General features: G+C 33.8%; 1 protein-coding gene and 1 long non-coding RNA gene across 3 annotated transcripts; one reads left to right on the forward strand and one right to left on the reverse strand.

Annotated features, from left to right (window-relative positions):
• Positions 1–3,680: 3,680 nt before the first annotated feature.
• On the reverse strand, positions 3,681–5,806 carry LOC103994117 (uncharacterized). Its single transcript, XR_001979271.2, has 2 exons — positions 5,348–5,806; positions 3,681–4,487 (listed from the first exon to the last, which is right to left on the reverse strand). It is a non-coding gene; the product is annotated as an uncharacterized LOC103994117 (long non-coding RNA).
• A 4,529-nt stretch (positions 5,807–10,335) lies between these two features.
• On the forward strand, positions 10,336–19,803 carry LOC135618539 (DEAD-box ATP-dependent RNA helicase 20-like). 2 transcript variants are annotated; one of them, XM_065119480.1, is made up of 10 exons: positions 10,338–10,507; positions 10,636–11,327; positions 15,627–15,806; positions 15,898–16,059; positions 16,170–16,324; positions 17,260–17,352; positions 17,442–17,527; positions 17,615–17,841; positions 19,203–19,424; positions 19,498–19,803. In XM_065119480.1, the coding sequence occupies exons 1-10, from the start codon at positions 10,452–10,454 to the stop codon at positions 19,593–19,595; spliced, it is 1,971 nt and encodes a 656-aa protein (XP_064975552.1). In that variant the 5' UTR covers positions 10,338–10,451; the 3' UTR covers positions 19,596–19,803. The 2 variants fall into 2 exon arrangements, 1 of the variants encoding a protein (XP_064975552.1); XR_010489048.1 differs by lacking the exon at positions 19,498–19,803 and having other exon boundaries at positions 10,336–10,507; positions 17,615–17,982; positions 19,203–19,341.
• The last annotated feature ends 706 nt before the right edge of the window (positions 19,804–20,509 follow it).

Consider the following 20,509-nt stretch of genomic DNA (forward strand, 5'->3'; position numbering starts at 1 on the left):
TAACTAACATGACGATAGAAACATAAATAATAAATAATATATATATGTTACCTCGATATGATTTATGATATCTATACTTCATAAATATGATAAATGATAACTAATGATATTTTCTCTTCTTCTTTGCCCATTCTCTAAGTTTTCCTCGTGGAGGCAAAAAAAAAAAAAAAAAACAGAAGATTAAGGTATGAAAAGTATATTTCTTTTCTTAATATACTTAGGGTTTTAGTTTTACATATTATAGGTAGACTTTCAACTATTTTTGAGTCATGTGGACTTTGAATTTAGATATTTTTTGAATAATTCTTTTATGGTTCTAAGACCTTTATATGACCTTAATGTCAGATCATGGAGTTGTGATTATCCCGATCTAAGCTACTTAGAATCTCTCTTTTTTTTTTTTTGAAGGGATTGCATTTAAATTAAACTAGCCACCTTAGGGATATGATTCGGTTCTAATCTTTTGTTATATTTTAAAATATTTTCTTAAGATTATGTGAGATTTAGAATTGAGTAAATATCATCTCTGTATACTAAGATATGAGATTTATAAATTCAGATAGTCTCAACCCAATTTTAGCATAACAAAATAGGTATTGATAATTGAATTAAGAGAATAATTTAGCCTCCAAATGATTTTATTTTAAGCTAAAATTTGATATATATTTAGTTTATATATCACCTAATTTTTTTATAAAATTTTATGATAATTTAAGATCATTTGGTTAGTTAGAATATTGAAGTAAAGTTTCACCGCAGAATGGTGCGATGGTTTGATTGATACTAATCAATTCATTTGATTTTTATTAAAAAAAATAATAGTAAAATTTAGATAAAATTTAAATTTAAGTATAGTTTATTTAAGAAAAAAATTATCAAAATTTTCTATGAATTATTGTTATGAATTATTATAAATTGATAATTCAAGAGATATAATTTTTAATTAAGGTATCTCATGACCTTATGCTCCCAATTTGATAGGTGTATCCCTCCCTAACACACTCAATCATTAAGGAACATGATTTTTTTTATATCATCATTTTTTAGTTTAATTAGGTAAGTATAAATTTAATTTATTGTAGAATAGTGATCATATAAATTATCATGTGTATAATATATTTTAGAAAGTATGTTTTGACTAATATAATTATCATGAGCTAAATGTGAATACAAGTATTTTGTAAGTATAAAAATATATAAATTATGATAAAAATATCTTGTATGCATGTATATATGAGAACATGCAGTGTTTTCTGTAATGTATGAGTGTATAAATATGTTATAATGTACGATGCATGCATATACAATTGCGTGCATCGTAGGAATGCATATATGTATTATGATATATGGTATGAGAGTGCATGCATATATTATGTTGTGTGGTGTGAGAGTGCATAAATATATATTATAATGTATAGTGTGAGAGTGCATATATATGTTATGATATGGGGTATAGAAGTCTATGAATATATTATATTTCCTATATATGCATATAAACATTTTGAATTATTACGACGTAGAATTTTACCCTTTTTTTTTTCGTATGCTACGTGGTAGTGTTATGCTTATTGAAGAAGTCATAGGCTGAGGGGTTTACCATTAAATGTTTTATGCCCATGCTCACTTGAATAAAATTATAATGACTTATACTTATTAAGTAATTACTCACTATAGACTCTATTTTGCAGGTAAAGATATTAGCACCCTAAGTGATTGGGTAGAGAAGTGGACATGTGCAAACCTATGCTAATGTATTTTATATATATAATTTTTAAATATGTTATACATGTATGTTTTTCTTTTGGTTAGAGGTTATAGTTATATACGTATGTCAAAATCACTATGTATAGGAAACCTTATCATTTAGTACGAGAGTGATGGGAACGAGGACAACACTAGAGAGAAGGAAGTTGTCATTCTCGTAAGAGGATATGACTATTTGGTTGAAGATAAAGGTGATGGTTTATTGCCTGTTCCCTCCCCTACTCCTAATTGGTGTGCCAGATTAAGAGAAGTATAGCTCAAAACACCAAGACTAGCAATGATGATTGTGAATGCGCAAGAGGCTCCGGGAGGGAAAGAGGGCACGGATGAAGGTCCCTTGATGTGGGGGAAAGGGTGAAGGTATTAGGGTTCGTGAGGGGTTGTGGATAGATGATAGACTCGTCCAACATAGGAGGGTGAGGTGTGGCGTAGAAGCAACGACCAACAACATAAAGGTTAGGGGTAATCTAATAAAAGATACTCTACAGTGAAAATAGAAACTTAGTTTTTTTTTTTTTTGAGAAAATTTCCCTTTTAATTTTACCAAATTTAAGATGAATTTATCACAGCTTTGGTAAAAATACCTGAGAAAGTTTTCTAAATTTTATAGGATATAAAACAAAAGGTGGAGTCCTAATTTATACTTTTTTAATGAGAATAACTATTTTTGGGACCATTTTGAAAAATAGTATAACATCATTAAAAAATAACATTACTGGCACAGTAAAATTTTTTATTTTTCAGAAAACCCTATAAATGAATCATAAAGTCCTAAATGACTATTTTTCTATTTTAACACTTTATTATTTAATTTAAATAATATTATATCATTTTTTAATTTTATTCAATTTAAGATCAATGTACAACCTTTGGACAAAACAATACTTGAATATTATTATAGAAGGTTTTGTTAAAGTATGAGACAGAATTTAAGTATTCTTCATTAGATTTAGAAAATTACTATTTACATTACCCACTTCATGTAATCGATTCCAGAGAGTTAAAACATTCTGCGTTGTTGTTATTAAATTCATGCTCGCATCGACGTCTTAAAATAGTAGATGCTTATTTCTAGAAACCTTTATTATTGGGTGCATTTTCAAGATTGAGAATGAGATGGTCAACTGTAAAAGACATCACTTAGTTTTACATATATAAATCATAGAATTTCAAATATGAGGTCACAAGTCAACGAGTTCGATGACACCCCAAAGATTTCAAAATTGGCACGGTTGTTTTGTGGTTTTACGGGGTCAACCACGTTGACTCCTTGAGCTTCAAGAAATAATGAGCACTTCGCCCATTTGTGGGTTGACCGAGTATAGCCGACGAGTATGTGCCGGTCAACGTACACGCACCTCAGGTGAGATTTGGTCAAAACCAGATGGCCACCGATACGAAGAAAGAAGCAAAAGCTGGCTTGAAGGCAATCCTCGATCACATACGCCGCTTGTTTCATAGAGGATGAGATGATGTATTATTGTATGGTTTCCGACGATGAATCAATAATATCATGAAAATAATTTTTATGCTTAATTTAATATTTTATTTATACTTGATATATTTTTTCCTTTTTATCTAAAAAATTCTCATGTTTTGACAACTTCAACAAGAAAATGATTGCTGCTTTCCACTTTGTCTGCATATGAACGAATCAGAGAGGGTTGCTTCTCTGTTGCATCAGTTCAGATTCAAGCTATCCTAACTTTGCTTAGCACACATGGCTTCTCACTCTGGATGAAACATGCATTGAATTAACATCAGATAGAAGTAGAAAAGCAACACACGCCATGCCCAATGAAGCTTCTCAACAAGTGATTCCTGGAAGCCAAGATGTGATTCTGTTTCATGTTACATTGCTTGCTCCACCAAAGAGACAGTTGATCAACACCATGGTAAAAAGGGATGCAAGGAAATGTCACCAAAAAGAAGCCTTTTCCTCTGTGGAAGAAAGCAAAAAGTATCAACTGATAGATAAGCATATTGGAGAAAGCTTCCACCACTAAAGCCCCTCTACCTTTTCTCTTTTATGAGAAATTTTGAGTCTATTGTCTGTCCCATCATTGATGATTGGCACAACAATTACATCGATGAGTCGGGATCACGATATTTTTAGTAGTACTTGTTCTACCTCATATATGCTAGCATCCTCAAGGCATTGCCTCTACAAAAGGAGCCTGGATTCAACTAGAGTATGCATGGCATACAAATCAAAAAACAGTTCTTACACATCACAAACTGATGACCTACTATAATGAATGATTTGTTTCTTTCTCAGTGGAGCATTTAGTTGCTTCATTCCTCCAAAATAATGAGGGGGGGTGGGGGGGAGCTTTGAGTTGCATGCCTCACTGACCAGGCCTAGCTCTTTTCTGATTGAGCTTCCTTTTGGTATCTCTCTCGGGTGATGCCTCCATGGACTTGGAAAAGGAGAGGGAGAGGTCATCATACAGGCCGACGACCCGTTGGATGTTGTTGTTGAGCTCTCTGATGAGCCCGACGTTGCGGCTCAGGTTTTCGGGGATCTTCGACTCGTGGTTCTGATTGATCTCATTGATCAGTAGCCTGTTCTGGTCTAGGATGCTCTGGACCTGGAGGAAGCTCTTCTGCAAGGACTGGAGCACCTTGTTATCCACTTGGGTGGCTCCATCTCCGATCCCTGGGAGTCTCTTCTCCTCCATCAGCCTTCTTCTCTTCCTTCTCAATGTGGATTCAAGTTATTCCTGCAAAGACTCAACAATCAAGTGCTAAAGATGAGTAAGTGTTTGCAAGCAAGTTCAGCTAGAACAAACTACAAACACCTTGGCTTCGTATCATACAGTACGAACAACAATAGAGGAAATCCCAGAGAGAGAGAGAGAGAGAGAGAGAGAGAGAGAGAGAGAGAGATATGTGGTGGAAATACAGAAGACAAGCAAAGAGTCCTGAGAGAGAATGGAATCCATGGACAGGCCTTGAGAGGCATGACAGACAGGGTCTGACAAAGGACCAAATTGTGGCCTCAGACAGAGAAATGGCTTTTGTTCTTTTATATCAGAGCATGGAGAACATGAATCAATAGATTATATAGTCGACTCCGCGTCTTTTCATGTTGATCAAAAACATCAAGAATCTCACATTGAATCGAGATCAGTGAAGGAGATGAAAGATAATACAAGAAAATAGCCAACCGCTGCAAGAAGAACAAAATCATTGGTAGCCTAAATCTAAATAAACACAACCTACAAAACAAATAGAGGATGGCAAAAGAAAAAGTAGCGTGTTCTTCTTTTCTCTTTTGTGAGGGAAATTGGCTTATATCATCCCATAATATATCAAAGACTGCGCTCTGACCCAAAATTCTCGACAATCTTCAGAGAAGAAAATAAAATTTGAAAGAAGGGGTATGAAACATTAGGGTTTTGAATAACCTAACAAAGAATTATAGGTCGATTTCTAAGAATCTTCGACGGAGACAACCCTAAGAACAGCGGGAAAGGCAACAACGATCACATTTTGCTCCAACATTCTTGAAAGAAATCTAGAGACGGATTCCACAAGCACTACATTGACCATGAAAAAATCGACTAGAACAGATCTCAACCTGCCTCCGTTTTGATGCTTGCAGCATACCTCGAGACCTGAGAGAGACGCAAAAGATCGGATCCGATGTCGAGTAAGAGAGGAAGCCAAATAAGATAAGAAAGGATCAGAAACGTAGAGATCTTGCATACCAACCCTAAGAACAGAAGGAAAAGGCAAGCAAGGTCACATTTTGATCCAACATTCTTGTAAGTCTTTCCATATATATAGAGAAAGGAAGTCTAGAGATGGATTCAACAAGCACCGCATTGACCATGAGAACATCCACAAGAACCGATCTCGACGTGCCCTGCCCCCATTCTCAATGCTCGCATACCTTGAGACCCGGAACGATTCTTCCGGAGGAGAGAGCGAGGCAAAAGATGTGCGATCGATCTAATGCCAACCTGATCCTATTCTTTGGGTACGGATCTAAGAACGATCGTCCACATATTTTGGGCCGGATCTAAATCCCGCAAGACCTCCGTCGCTTCATGTCGTGACTTAAATCGGCAACTGGTAGCGCTGCGCTACGACAAACGACCAGAGGGTATGGCTACATATCTAACCCTATGCAAATTTTAAATGACATGTCTACCCTTTAAAATTTCAATCGTAGCTAATTGTAGTTTATAATACTTCTTATCTTAATTAATTTGAGTTTAAAAGATACATAAAATATAAAATACCTAAAATATGTTTGCTCATTTAAATCATTATTGGATCGATCAATAATGATTGGTGAAAAACAATATAAATAATTATAAGAAAGTTAGTTGACAGTACAGTTATGATTTCCTTTTGCATGAATCTGTGGACATTTCATGCTTTTGCAGATATTGATTCATGGCAATGGTATGATCAACGAAGATAGCCAGACTCAACAATATATGGTTTCTTTTTGAGATTGAAATCCACAGGCAATTGAAATAACAGTGATGCTTAAATTTTTATCTCTAGCTAAAAAAAATAATATTTAGTTTTACCCTTTATAATTTTGATAATTATTTTTATAGATAAAAAATTATCTTTGAGATGGTGGAGAAAACTGGTAAGTTTGATGAATAAGATCTTAGACTTAAATGATTGAATAAAGATAGTAAATAAATGATGATATAAAGTTTGTATGTGACTCTAATATATTTGTTTAATTTTACAGAAGAATTTCTGATGAATCTGACAAGAGTTCATCGTGGAAGAAGGACAAAGACAATCATAGTTTACCCTAATTTTAGGAATGAGTGACATTTGTTTACTCTCAACTTCAATTATAAATATGTAAATACATGACTCAGGGCACCATGAATTAACCAATTAAGAGACCAACTTATCTAGTTAACTCTTAACCATAGACCAGATTTTGTTGACTATTGTTGGATGAATGAATCATTGATAACTATCTTGAACATGACATGCATAGGTTTTATTTGATTAGCGTTCTAATAATTCATTTTTTTTATCTAATTAAGTTTAGGATAATATCTTATTATTATTATATGTTATTATCTTAGAATTTTCTTATCGAATGTAACATCATTGTATTCAACATAATAAAGACTACGTAGTCTTATTATTGATGTTTTCTGAATTTTGTTGATCCAGCTTATGTATTTTTTTTTTCATCATTATCTATCATATAATATTAAATATCAAATAATGAGTATTCATTGATTTTCTTTAAAAAATCATAAACTTTTATTACTAGCACTCTATAAATTAATCTATCTTTTTTTATAGTGAATGGTAAGACTTCTACAACTCACAATAAAAGTTGGGAAAAAGATTTGATCATTGAATTATAAAGTATCAATGCAACTTATGATGTTGTACCTTTATGTGGAGAGAATTACTAGTGTTATACACTGAAACTGCAATTGGAAGAGGACAGCAGCTTATTGTTGAAGATGATATAATATGTCTATGTAAGAACAAAATTTGTTATTTAATAAAATTCGTGTAATACTCCTTCCAAAAATGATCAACTTCAACTAACATATCATTCATAATCATAATTTTCAACAACAAGACAAAGACATTTCATTCTTGCAGGAATAGATGGTGCCTCCATACTTCTTTTTAGTCCCAAGTCTATAGAACCTATGCAAAATATACACATGATTTCATCTTATTTTCCTTTCACTATTATCCTATGTCTTCCATTCATAATTTGTTGCATATGGTTGATAATAGGAAAAGATAAAAATGATGTAACAAAGTTATTGTAGCTGTGGTGTCCTCTGCATGAATCTCTCAACATGTACAAGTTGTGTGACCATTTCATGCTTTTGTAACTATAACTCATGGTAATTAACCCTATGAGCAACAAAAATAGCTCAAACACATGATGTACTTATTGAGAATTGGTTCATAAGATTTACTTGTCATACATTGGATGTTCATATTTGCTTGTTACACTATGTGGTTTTGGTTTATTTATGGATTTTACAAATACAAAAGTAATTGAAATAACACTTATGCATAAACTAGTTCTTTTAGTAAAAAAAAGAATATTTTTTATTTTTTGACATGCCATTTATCCTTGTATGTGTTTAAATAATTATTTTGATGGATAAAAAAACCTTATGCTCAAGATGTAAGAGGAGACTAATGTGTTTAATGAGTTGGATCTTAAATTCAATACCATGAAACATGGAGGTGGTTAATTTTGATATAAACTTTTAATCTCCTAAAATATGCTTTCATCAACCAAATAGAATCTCGTTGTATCGTGATGTTTATTTAGGTTTATCTTTAATTCTTGATATGTTAATATATGACTCTCAAAATATTTCATATGGTTAAGACATGTAAAAAAATTAGAAAGTATATATCTTTTCATTCGCAATGCACAATAACCCTCCTCAAGTTAGATATTAGTATATTAAAAAAAATACAGAGACAAATTATTATACAACTTATATAAGATTACATAAATTAAAAAAGAGTAACTATAATACTCATTTTTTTATGATATATACAATATAATTGGATAAATTTTGTTGACTATGTTCTCAATTCTTTTAGAGAATTTAATATGGTTGTGTTCCATCTAAAGTAATTAAAAGAGTCTCTTCTCGTTAAGGTCATATCCTAGAAAATCATACTATAATTGGACTTTCTTTCTATTGGTTGATAACTAGAATTAGAATCCAATCATATTCATAATATATCTTGCCTAATTAAATAAAGTCACGTAATCTAATATTCACTCATATTAAGGCACAAAGGATTCAAAATAAAAAAATTAATACAATAAAATTTATTTAAAAATAATTTTATCCAACTAGATTCTAAATTTAAAAAATCATTTATACACATGAAAATTTAAAAGAAAACTAAAGTATGTAAGCAAGAATATTAATTATAATATCTACTCCATCATCATATCTTTTATGAGTTACTCACAAACCCAACCATAAAAACATATTCTTTTGGATACTTTAATTTATAAGTCTAAAGTGAATGCATCAGCAATCAATATAGTGGAACTCAAGTTATTATTAATTGAAATTAGTAGTTTTTGGACTATTTTTTATAACAATTAAGCATTTTATACCATAATACAAAAAAAAGTTATTCTAATATATCATAAAATATCTTCAGTGATTTATTTATTGAATCTGAGCATTTCAAGTTCTGAGACAAAATTTCATAATCATAAAGCTTGATTAATGACCTCAAAGCATACTACAAAATCAACTTCTAATAGTAATAATAATATAATAATATATTACTTTATTTTTTTCCCTATAAATTGACTCTCTAACTAATATAGAGATAAATCGTAAAGTAGATTACATGTTATCAAGGTAGTTTACAAAATCAACACCTAAAAAGAATTATCATTTCAAGCTGATCTAATTTCATATATATGAGCATATAATTCTTCTAGATATTGTATCACTTTCTTTGCAGTTTTTTAGTATTTTTATTCCTAGGTAACTCTAGTATTTATCTAGTATTTCAAATGTAAAACTAATATATGATCTAGCGTATGTTTAACCATATAATATATTTTTAACTACGTATACATTAAGAATATTTTTCTTTGTCTAATTCTTTTTCGAAGTCATTAAAAACATATGTTTTGACATAAAATTTTTTACTTTTATCATTTGCTGAATAAAGCTATATAGTATATGTCTTTACTCGGTCAATATATCTTTTCTGAGATAGTCCTATCAATAATTGAGATATATCTCTAAATATTTCAATATATCTTATTCATACCAATCATCTTAAAATTTTCGATGAAAAATATTTGGTTCAGTATAATAAACCAAGATCAATGCTAACAAGTAAAATATTATTCATATATAAGACCAATATAATAAATTTACTTCTACTTATCTTCGTATATAAATATTGATCAATAGTATTTTTCTTAAATATAAAGAAAATAATGATATTATGAAACTTTATTTATTATTATTATTATTATTATTATTATATATTATATATATATATATCCCCAATTAGAAAAATTATTTTCACATCTTTATAATGTAACTTAAAATCATAATGAGTCACTAATAATTTTTAATGAGTTCATTTTAAAAATTAGAAAAAATATATCAATCTACTTATTCTAAAATTTGACTTTTATATCATTGGATGTTACTTTTTGATGATATTTATAATAAAAAAATATCTTGTTTTAGGTTTTATATTTTTTATTATGATGATCAAAATACTATAATAGGTAAAAATATTATAATAGATTAAAACACTATAATGAGCTAAAAAATAATAATTAATCTTTTAAGGGATAGTTTAGATATTTTTAAATTAAAAAGTATTATTTAAGAAAAAGCTAAAAAGAAATATCTTTAAAAAAACAAAGAAAAAGCCTTTCGAGAGAAATCATAAAAAAAAATCGTATAAGTGAAAATCAAATCATTTAATAGAATGAATGAATGAATGAATGAGTGCATACCTATCTAAAATAACACCCGAGTAATAGAGGGGCCACTTTTTCTGATGCATTGCCCCTTTTACTTATGCACCATATGCCTCGTATTGTTCCATTCTACAACGCCTGTCCCGAACTCGAAGCAAACCCTAAGACGCCTCCATCCGCTTCCCTCGAAGGCGAGCGACGAGCGACGAGCGACGAGGAAGCGAAGATGAATCCCTTCGATCTCCGCTACGCCGATCCTAATTCCTACCGAGAGAGGCGCAGGTCAGATTTCTTTTTTCCCCCTTTGTTTTCTTTCCTCGCCCGGGTAGTAGCATGAAGAACAATTCATCTTTTCTGTTCTTCGATTCTTTATTTTGCTGAATTTCTTTCCCATTCTTCGGCCACTGCAGCGATTTCATGCGGCCGCCCTCAGAGATGAACGGCCCCCCGATTCCGATTGGCGGCGGTGTAGGATCCGACCCGCTACATTCGCAATCTGGTCCGGGCTTCGCTGCGCGTGGAGTCGCAGGCGGCGACACGGGCTCTTATATGGGCGGCGATAGTAGCTTCGCAGCCCCTCCCACCTTCCCCCACTTCGCCACAGGAGGCGGTGGCGGGAGGCCCAGCGACGTCGACCGCGCTGGGGGAAGGAGATTTGACTCCGGTAGAGGTGGAGGCCGTTCAGGTCGTGGGGGAACAGGAAGAGTAGGTGATCGTGGTTTCCAGTCAGGGAGGGGTGGTGGAACTGGCGATGGTGGCACTGCTTGGAGGGGCCAAGGTTTTGGTGGCCGTGGAAGGGGCGGGGGATTTGATGGTGGCCGATGCGGAAGGGGAAGGTTTGAAGGAGGACGCGGGGGTGGTCGGGGTGGTTATGGTAGTAGAGACTCTGTGAAGTCAACAGACGATCTTGATAAAATCGCCCTTCCAAAGCAGAATTTTCATGATCTCATTCCGTTTGAAAAAAACTTCTATATTGAAAGCCTGTCGGTGCAGGCGATGTCTGAACAGGATGTCATGCTATATCGGAAGAGGCGGGAGATTACAGTGGAGGGTCGTGATATCCCTAAGCCGATTCGGTTTTTTCATGAGGCAAATTTTCCTGGTACGTTCTTTTATCATAAAATTTCATTTAGTATTTATTCTCTGTATTCTTCTGCACATATTGAAAGAATGTTTTTTAGTTAATGTTGCATGTGGTTCATACAACATATTTATACAAATAGAGTTTAAGTACATTTCACAGGTTCAGGACTTTATTTTGCAAGAGTGGAAATTTTCTGTGCAATTTTTGAGCTCTTAATACTTGCATTTCGTGTATAAGATCCTAACTAAAGTTCTTTTGATTTTCATATTATCTCAGAGAGATCACACCTTTGTGTGCTAACACCACTTGGGTCATTTTAATTTGTATCAGTTTAGTGGATGATTAGAAAGCATTATAAGAATTGAATTGTTGAATTTTAGTTTCTAGGCTTTGTAGATGGCATCAAATTATGTTAAAAGAACAAACATTTCCCTAGTCTAACCCTTGAGGAAGGACATACATTTTATTTTCTAATTTTCTTGCTTAGATATGTTTTCTTTATAGTGTTCTGTATTATGAAAACAAAATAACATATATTCTTATAATAATTTTCTTTATAGTTTTCTTTAGGAGTCTGAAATGACTGGACAAGAAAGAGTACAAGAAATAATTGGTGGTAAGTGGCAGCAAAAAAAATTAACCAAGGTGCTTTGCAAGCAATTTATGCTCCATTAGATCATGGCTAGATTAAATTAAAGAGCAAAGTAAAGTCAAGTTTGTACAATAGCATATATTCTTATAATAATTTTTAACCATAGCGCAACTTGATCACACTGAATTTTGATTTGATGCTAGAATAACCTTTTAAACCTATATATATTATACTTTATATCTTTTGGTTTCATCCAGTTGTTGTAGGCAATAGTATTGTATATAAAAAAAAGAATAGATATATCCTGGCAGGATTTTGTAATTATGCTTTTGCCTTAAAGATCAGATAGTTTAGATAGTGATGGTGGTAGACGGAAAGAAAAGGGTTGTTATAGAGGTGTGGCTTCTAGTTGGTACATTCTGTTGGATGGTGCATTTTCGCCTTGATTTAGACCAAGAGGATTCTGCCTCCATTTATTTACCTCCAACTGGGAAAGTGCTTCATTTAAAGAGTGCAGAAACACCAGATATGGGAGTTTTTCATTCCCTAAAGAAAGAGACATTGACAAGGAAAGAGAAAAAAATGTTTAAAAACAGAATAGCTGATCAATGTGTACAATATGTGATAAGGAGTTACTATTATGAATGTCACTATGGTATCCTACAGGAAAGAAGATATTTCTACAGTATATTCTCCTTCTGTTGTCATGGAATCAAATGAGAACACTTTTTTAGTAATTAAAATCATATAAAAGATGTCTAATTGGTACTAACAAGGCCCATTTAAAAAGCCTTTGCTAGAGAAGGATTCAGAACTATTTAATGCTTCTATTCTTCTACTGTTTCTAAATAGAAAATGAATTAAGAATATCAAACAATTATATGAAATATGCAGTTTTTCTCTGATTTGGTGCAAGGAAATTATAATTGGAAGGAATGGAACTGCCTTGCGTGTTGCAATATCTTGAAATCAATGCATTATGCAGCTAGAAAAAAATGACAACATTGGAGTAAAGAAGGTAAAAGGGCCTTATTAGTTTTGTAGGAAAGTGCAGAATCTAACTCAAATTCCAGCTTCACAAGGAACTAATAGGAAAAATGGCGTGGATTTGTGAAATTAATTGAAAGGGTTAAGACTGCTCTAAGTTCATAATGTTCACTTGAAGAAAATTTGGGACAGTATTGAAGCTGGATCTCAATCAGACTTTAGAATTCATGAAGCTGGTTGAATTCGTGTACCTAATAACCAAAAGTTGAAAAAGGAGATAATGAAGGAAGCTCATAATACATTCAGGTGGAATTAAGATGTACAAAGATTTAAGAGAGAATTTTTAATGGAATATTTTGAATAAATAAATTGCAGAATATGTTTCACAATGTCTTATCTGTGAGTAAGTTAAATTTGAGCATAAGAAAACACTTGAAAACATTAAGAGTCATTGCCCATACCTCAGTGGAAATGGGTGAATGTATCTATGAATTTTATATTTTTTTAGAGAAATTGGTCAAAACATATATTGATGAGATCGTTAGGTTGCATGGTGTGCTAGGGACTATTGTATCAGATATAGACAAACAAAAGGGAAAGCTACAAAATTAAAGAAAGAACAGTGTCAAGAAATTTGTGTTCATACATCAAGGCATATTAATCATTTATTCTTTCTTTCTTTATAGATTCTCCGATCATGATTTAACTTCATAAGAGGGATGGAATCTTTAATTAAATCCTAGAGCTTATCTCCTTTTTCAGGAAATTTTCAATCAAGTCCCAAATTTACCTCCTTCCTTTTTTATCAGTTTTTTTCCATCTTCTCGGACAATCTACTGTAGTAATGTGAAAAATACAAAAAGACGTTATGTGGCAGCTTATGATATTTGCAGAAAACCCATCTGAAGTAAAATAAAATAGCTTCTGCACCACATTGTTTGTGCCTTAATGTTAAATATGGACTGCTGGTGTTTATTCATCATTTTTTTCTCTTTCCTAGCACCTGCCTTTGATTTGCTGGACGTCAACCTGTTTAAAGTGGACTCTTGTTCTGGTTCAAAGTGTTGGTTATCTCACTAAACTTAGTTATGAGCTGAAGTTGTTATTGATTTGAGATCTTGAGATTTGTTGGATTCACATCTCAAACTTAGTCTGTGCTTGGCTATTTCAACCTTATTAATTGGTTGTTTAGTGTTGTCTGTGAACATGCAATTGTATGGTTGTCAGCAATAGCTTATCATGGAGGTTATGTGGAGGGAGCCAATGTTGTAACAGTGAACATGCAATTGTATGGTCATCAGCAATAGCTTATCCTGGAGATTATGTGGAGGGAGCCAATGTTGTGATTGTGAACATGCAACTGTATGGTCGTCAGCAATAGCTTATCCTGGAGATTATGTGGAGGGAGCCAATGGATAGTGATTAAGAGAGGAAGAGAACTGTTGAGACATGCTGGGATACAGAGAGGGGACAACAAGTGGAGTTCAGAGGATTAGAAAAAGGAAGAAAGATTAACTGAAGGAATGAAGAGAGATGATGGGAGTTTTGTTTATTTTGATTTAGTATGTGTGTTTATTATGTTGCGATGTGAGAATTATTATGGGACACTTCCATCTCCTAAATAAAGATGTAACCAGAAGTGTTCAATTCAATCTGTCTCTTGCACAATAAATACTAGGTATTCTTCTGTTTCCTAGATAAAGATGTAACCAGAAATGGTCAATTCAATCTGTCTCTTGCACAAGAAATACTAGGGATTTTGTCAAAACAACCAGACCTTTTTATTCCACAAGGATTGTGGTCCATTGTGCACAAAATGAGATATAGTTATGTTTTCACTTAAATGATTGTAGCAGGTCTTATATGTGGAAATATTGAAGATAGAATTACAAGGCAGGCTATAAATGATCTGAAATTGAATAAAGGCTTCTGATTCAGCTAATTTATTGAATACATGGATGCATTGGTTTAAGTTTTTATGTAAAAGCATCTCAGATAACTTATATTTTGCTTCAAGTTCTAAAAAATATAATATTTGTTTGTCCCTTGTGAAGTTATCAGAAACCATTTCTTTAATATTTTTCTAGTATGTGAGATTGGGACCTTCTGAATTAACTAGTGTTCGGTGATCCTTGTATCATTCTTAACACATAGTTTACTTGTGTCATTGTTTTAAGATTAGAAACTATTCATTTGCTTTTCACAATCTTTCTGTTTCACTTAGGAACTTGATTTGTGTAACTTTGAGTGGTTTATTGTATTTTAGCAACCATGAGTTATAGTACAAATTGGTAGCTAACTTCGGACAAAAAAAATTGGAATTTTTTTCAGTTGGTCAGTAGAGCTTCTAAATTTGGAACTGTGAGGCATGGTTCATTTTTTGTTACCTTCTGACAAATGCATCTTTTTTTGAAATTTAAACTAAGCATGTAAATTCTGTTTATTGGCATTTTTTCACTTGTAATTAGTAGTAGCAGTGTGGCTATTTGTTTAGTTCCTTCTTCATACAAGCCATTAAATATCATGTGGAGATTTAATTGTGTTGCAATGTATATTTCTATAGTTGCAAAATTATGATCTTTCTAGCAACTGTTACTTAATTTTTGGTCATTATTTAAGTACTATTTGTTTCCACCAAAGCAAGATTTTGATTCATGAGTTTATGCCTTTGCTCCAAGGTTTCAACTATTGATATGCTTTACTATTATTTTTTGGCTGATTATCCTTTACTTTGACAGCCAACATTCTCCAGGTGATAGAGAAGCGTGGGTTCATTGAACCAACAGCTATTCAAGCTCAAGGGTGGCCAATGGCCTTGAAAGGCCGGGACATGGTCGGAATTGCTGAGACAGGTTCGGGAAAGACATTAGCCTATCTGCTGCCCGCACTGGTGCATGTTAATGCACAGCCTCGATTGGGTTAGTAACTTTGGAAGAAAAAATGTACCTTTAATGATTTGTCATGAGCTCGTTAACTCAGGTTGCACTCCTTGTGATTGTTATTTTTCAGCTTATGGTGAAGGTCCAATTGTTCTGGTCCTAGCACCTACAAGAGAACTTGCTGTTCAGATACAAGAAGAATCTTTGAAGTTTGGATTACATTCAATTGTCAGAAGCACATGCATTTATGGTGGGGCACCAAAAGGACCGCAGATACGCGATCTTAAAAAAGGTTGACTTTGAGATTGTAGTTGTCTGCTTGCCTTGTTGGATCTTTCTTCCGAGTAATCACTAGTTTTTCAGGATAGCTAATACTATGTGGCTAACCTTTTGTGTTTGTAGGTGTTGAAATTGTCATTGCAACACCTGGTCGACTAATTGATATGTTGGAAGCATGCCATACAAACCTACGTAGAGTAACGTATCTTGTATTGGATGAAGCAGATCGCATGTTGGATATGGGGTTTGAACCTCAAATAAGGAAAATTGTGTCTCAGGTATGTTTATTTTCACTTTGTTAAATTGCCTTTTCTTTTCTAGGTATAAATGAATTTCAGAAATGATCAAAAATATTTACTGCATTAAATGTTCCCACTGAATTTAGTTTGTGCTACTATAAGCATGAATTTAGTTTTTTTTTTAATATCTGACCTCTTGGTTTAAATGTTCCCACTGAGATCTGCATTTGTTCCCTTGCTGTTATTGGTGTCACACAATTATAAGCGGACATACATCTGAGTTCCTTGTCGTCTGCAACATGGCCTACAAATTTTGAAGCATCTGTTTTTTTCAGGAACATATATGATTTTCGGCTACCATGGTGCTTGATTAACGAAGAAAAAGAAACTAAATTGCAAAACATACATAGGCTATTTTAGGCTAAATGATTGTTATGATAACTATACCTTTTAAAGATATAAGTCCAAATTCGACAAGCAGCTGGTTCGAATATCTTAATCTAAAGTGAATATTTTATTATGTGACTTAAACCAACCTGTTGTAATTCTAAGATTTGTTGGTTTGGATATGCTTTTGTGATTCTCTTTTACGAAAACAATTTTAATTTCTAAGATAGTTTTATTGCTTTCTTTTCCCTCTACTTTCAATTATTTTTTGAACCTAAGGGTTGGACATATGTTATAAATTTAAACCACCACATGCATTCATCTGTTCTAACTTATTTTCCATAGATTTGTCTCTTTTGACTTTCTTCTCTTGTTGTTTCTTTGCTCTTCTTTTCAAAAAAAATTCTGCTTTTTCTGTTGCCTGAAATTCTTTAGGGTAGCAATTGGAGATCTAAATTTTTATGATGCATTGTATATGGTTTCCGATATTATTCTGTTGCCTTTTCTGTTCTATATGATTCATTTGAAATGTATATGGTTTCCGATATTACTACTTAATGCTGAAGAATAAAGGACTTCCATGACAGATTCGGCCAGACCGACAAACATTATATTGGAGTGCCACATGGCCAAGAGAAGTGGAGGCTTTAGCTAGACAATTTTTACAAAACCCCTATAAGGTGTGCATATTCATTCTCGAATATTAGATGACATGCAAGGTTAGTGTTCAAGAAATTGAAAATTACTGACTAATGAACTGAAATTATAGATAATCATAGGATCTACTGATCTGAAAGCTAATCAGTCAATAATGCAAATTGTTGAAGTCATCTCGGAGCTTGAGAAGTATCCAAGGTAAGATGAATTATTTAATTTTACAACTATGTGCAAAATATTTGTTGATCTTTGTGTTTTTGGTGTTTTACACCTTTACTACTGTAGGCTGATCAAACTTTTGGGTGAAGTGATGGATGGAAGCCGAATCCTCATATTTCTTGAGACGAAGAAAGGTTGTGACCAGGTTACTAGGCAGCTCAGGATGGATGGATGGCCTGCATTATCAATTCACGGTGATAAAGCTCAATCTGAAAGAGACTGGGTTCTGGCAGAGTTTAAAAGTGGCAGAAGTCCGATAATGACTGCCACTGATGTAGCCGCACGTGGTCTTGGTAGGACCACTTTGTTTAAGGCCTCTTAGAATCTCTCTCATTTACTTCAAGCTGATGGCAAGTTGGCGGGCTGCTAACCAGTTTCTGAAAACTTGAACCGGTTCTGTGGGTGGTGTATGACGAGGTGCCTTCATGTCAAAGGTAGCAAATTTGTTCTATTGTTTACCTCATATGAGTGTAAGCACCATCGATACTGCCAGGGCACTTAGGAATTCCTTTTTCTTCCCATTTCATGGTCAACAGGATTAGGAATGGCAGGAGTTTGATAAATGGTCTTTATCATGTTACAAAAATATGTCAATACCTGTCACGGCTTAAGTTTTCTTAATTGGAACAGTAGTAGTAAGATATAGGTACATCATGCTACCAATTTCTTGGATAGGAGCGACCTAAACTTTTGCTGTCAATTAGAGACTTGTTCCCTGGACTTGCATGACAGGAAGGACATGCTTTAGGTTCATCTGCTCTCGTTTATTTTTCTAGCATTATCACACATCATGCTCGTTCAATTTTATCCAATGGAAATAGAAGTCATAGCATATTGAGAAGATTCTGGGCACATGCTGTTTAATAATTTCTATGGGCATGTAGCATGCTTCTCAGATATCACATAATTTTTTCCCCTGGTATTATAGTATTGTATAATTTTTCCTATACATTCCTTTGAACAATATTATATTTATCTCTGGTTTTCGTCATTTCTTTTCCTTTTAGTTTAGTTGACTTTTCTGTTTCAAATTGTTTCGGGCTTTGTGGTTCAAACTGTTAGTTGCCCGTCCCTTGATAGCTGTGCCAACTTCACTGGTAGTTGAGAGTTGCTCTATGGCTTGCTTGAAGAGCTTCTTGTTTGTTTGGGCACCTGTACATTGCAGCCTTGTTTGCTGGACATGAAGCATTAAACCGGTTCTGGTTGTTGGTTAAAAGGATCCTGATTTTTTTGGAAAGAGATTGTTGATCATTATTTTATATTTTTCAAAAGTGTCGGTTAAAAAATGGAAAACACGAATACAATTAGCCAATGATTTCTTTCATTGGTATGCGCGAGTGTCCTGCCGTCTAGTATAACATGGCTGATGAAGTTATCACCACCCATCCACAGATGTGAAACTGGTTCATTTTGTTATGCAGCCCAGTCGACCCCATGAAGCATCAGATATTCTGCACTTGTTTGCTTGTTGAGGACAGTTGTGATTAGTTAGTGATTCAAAAATTGTATGCCTGATTAGAGTTAAGTATTACTGAGATAAGGATAATGTGGTTGCATCCCTTCAGTAAAAGGCCTTCAGAGGGTTCAGAAAATGGGTGATTGTTTTATTCATAGTTGTACTAACCTTATCTTTATCTGTTGTCATGTGTTGCAGATGTGAAGGATATAAAATGTGTCGTCAATTTTGATTTTCCAACGAGCCTCGAGGATTATGTTCATAGAATTGGGCGTACTGGTCGGGCCGGCGCCAAAGGCACAGCATTCACCTTTTTCACTCAAGCAAATATACGGTTTGCGAGGGAGCTTGTTAAAATCCTACAGGATGCTGGTCAGAATGTTAGTCCAGCACTGGCTTCGATGGCCAGGTCGGGCGGAGGTATGCGTGATTTACTTTTAGACAACATTCAAGGAATGGGCGGATGCATTGCTGATTTATCTGTTGGTTTTAGGTTCTGGAGGAAACTTCCGGTCAAGGGGGCGAGGCAATGGGAATCGATCCATATCTGGGTCCAACACTATTCCATTAGGAGGAAGAAGACCATGGTAAGCGTGGTGCTTTAAATGAAAAAACCAATTCACGAAGTAGAGTTATATGACTCAGACATATCATCTTTCGTTGTATCCAATTCGCCAGTCTGTTGTGGTTGGTCATGCCTAGAAATAGAGTTTTTTCTTCATTTCTTCTTTATAGAATTGCCTGTTGCAAGGGATGGAATCGATACTAATCACTTGGCAATAGATCAACCTTTTGCCCATATCATCTATTTGTCAGAAAATGATTTTTAGAACATTGTAGGTGGATTTGCATATTGCCCAACTGTAATCATCGGATTCTGGGTATGAACTTGTGACGAATTATATTGTTGGAAGATGTATCTGTATGATGCACATGATGCTTGCCCACTCATTGAGTAACACCGTCTTGTCATAATGATTAGTAGTGTATCACAATTATATACAAGTTAGGAAGCATATGGGCTCGAGGTCAGTTGTATTGTTTGTTGTATTTAACTTTGCGGAGTGAATGCATGTAGTCTTGTTATTAAATAGCATTAGCTCACCGACATGATGGAAAGTCTGTGGTATTATTAGTTCACAAAAAGAATTTGTAGCTCGTGCAAGTCGATGGTATTAATTCACTATAAAGATTGGGAAACTGTGTTAGTGCTAGTTAGATTCGAGTCAATAAAAATGGAACTTTTCGATCGACAAAAGATCTATAGCCCAACGTTCCACTTGCAATGGGACAAAAGATCTAATGCTCAACAACCAAATGGTAAAGCGAACTTGTTCAGTATTTTAGAATCCAACTCATATCGTCCTTCTCATTTCCTTTCTACATTTTTATGGTTCTAAAGCTGCCGAAAAGGAGTTGACGATAAAACTCTTAATATCGAGTGCACCTTCCAACTGCGTCTCAAACCTTCATCACCCCGAGAACACGAGCCAAATCATAGAATT

Source organism: Musa acuminata, chromosome BXJ2-8 (genome assembly GCF_036884655.1).
Source record: "Musa acuminata AAA Group cultivar baxijiao chromosome BXJ2-8, Cavendish_Baxijiao_AAA, whole genome shotgun sequence".
In the NCBI taxonomy this organism is placed as follows: Eukaryota; Viridiplantae; Streptophyta; class Magnoliopsida; order Zingiberales; family Musaceae; genus Musa; species Musa acuminata.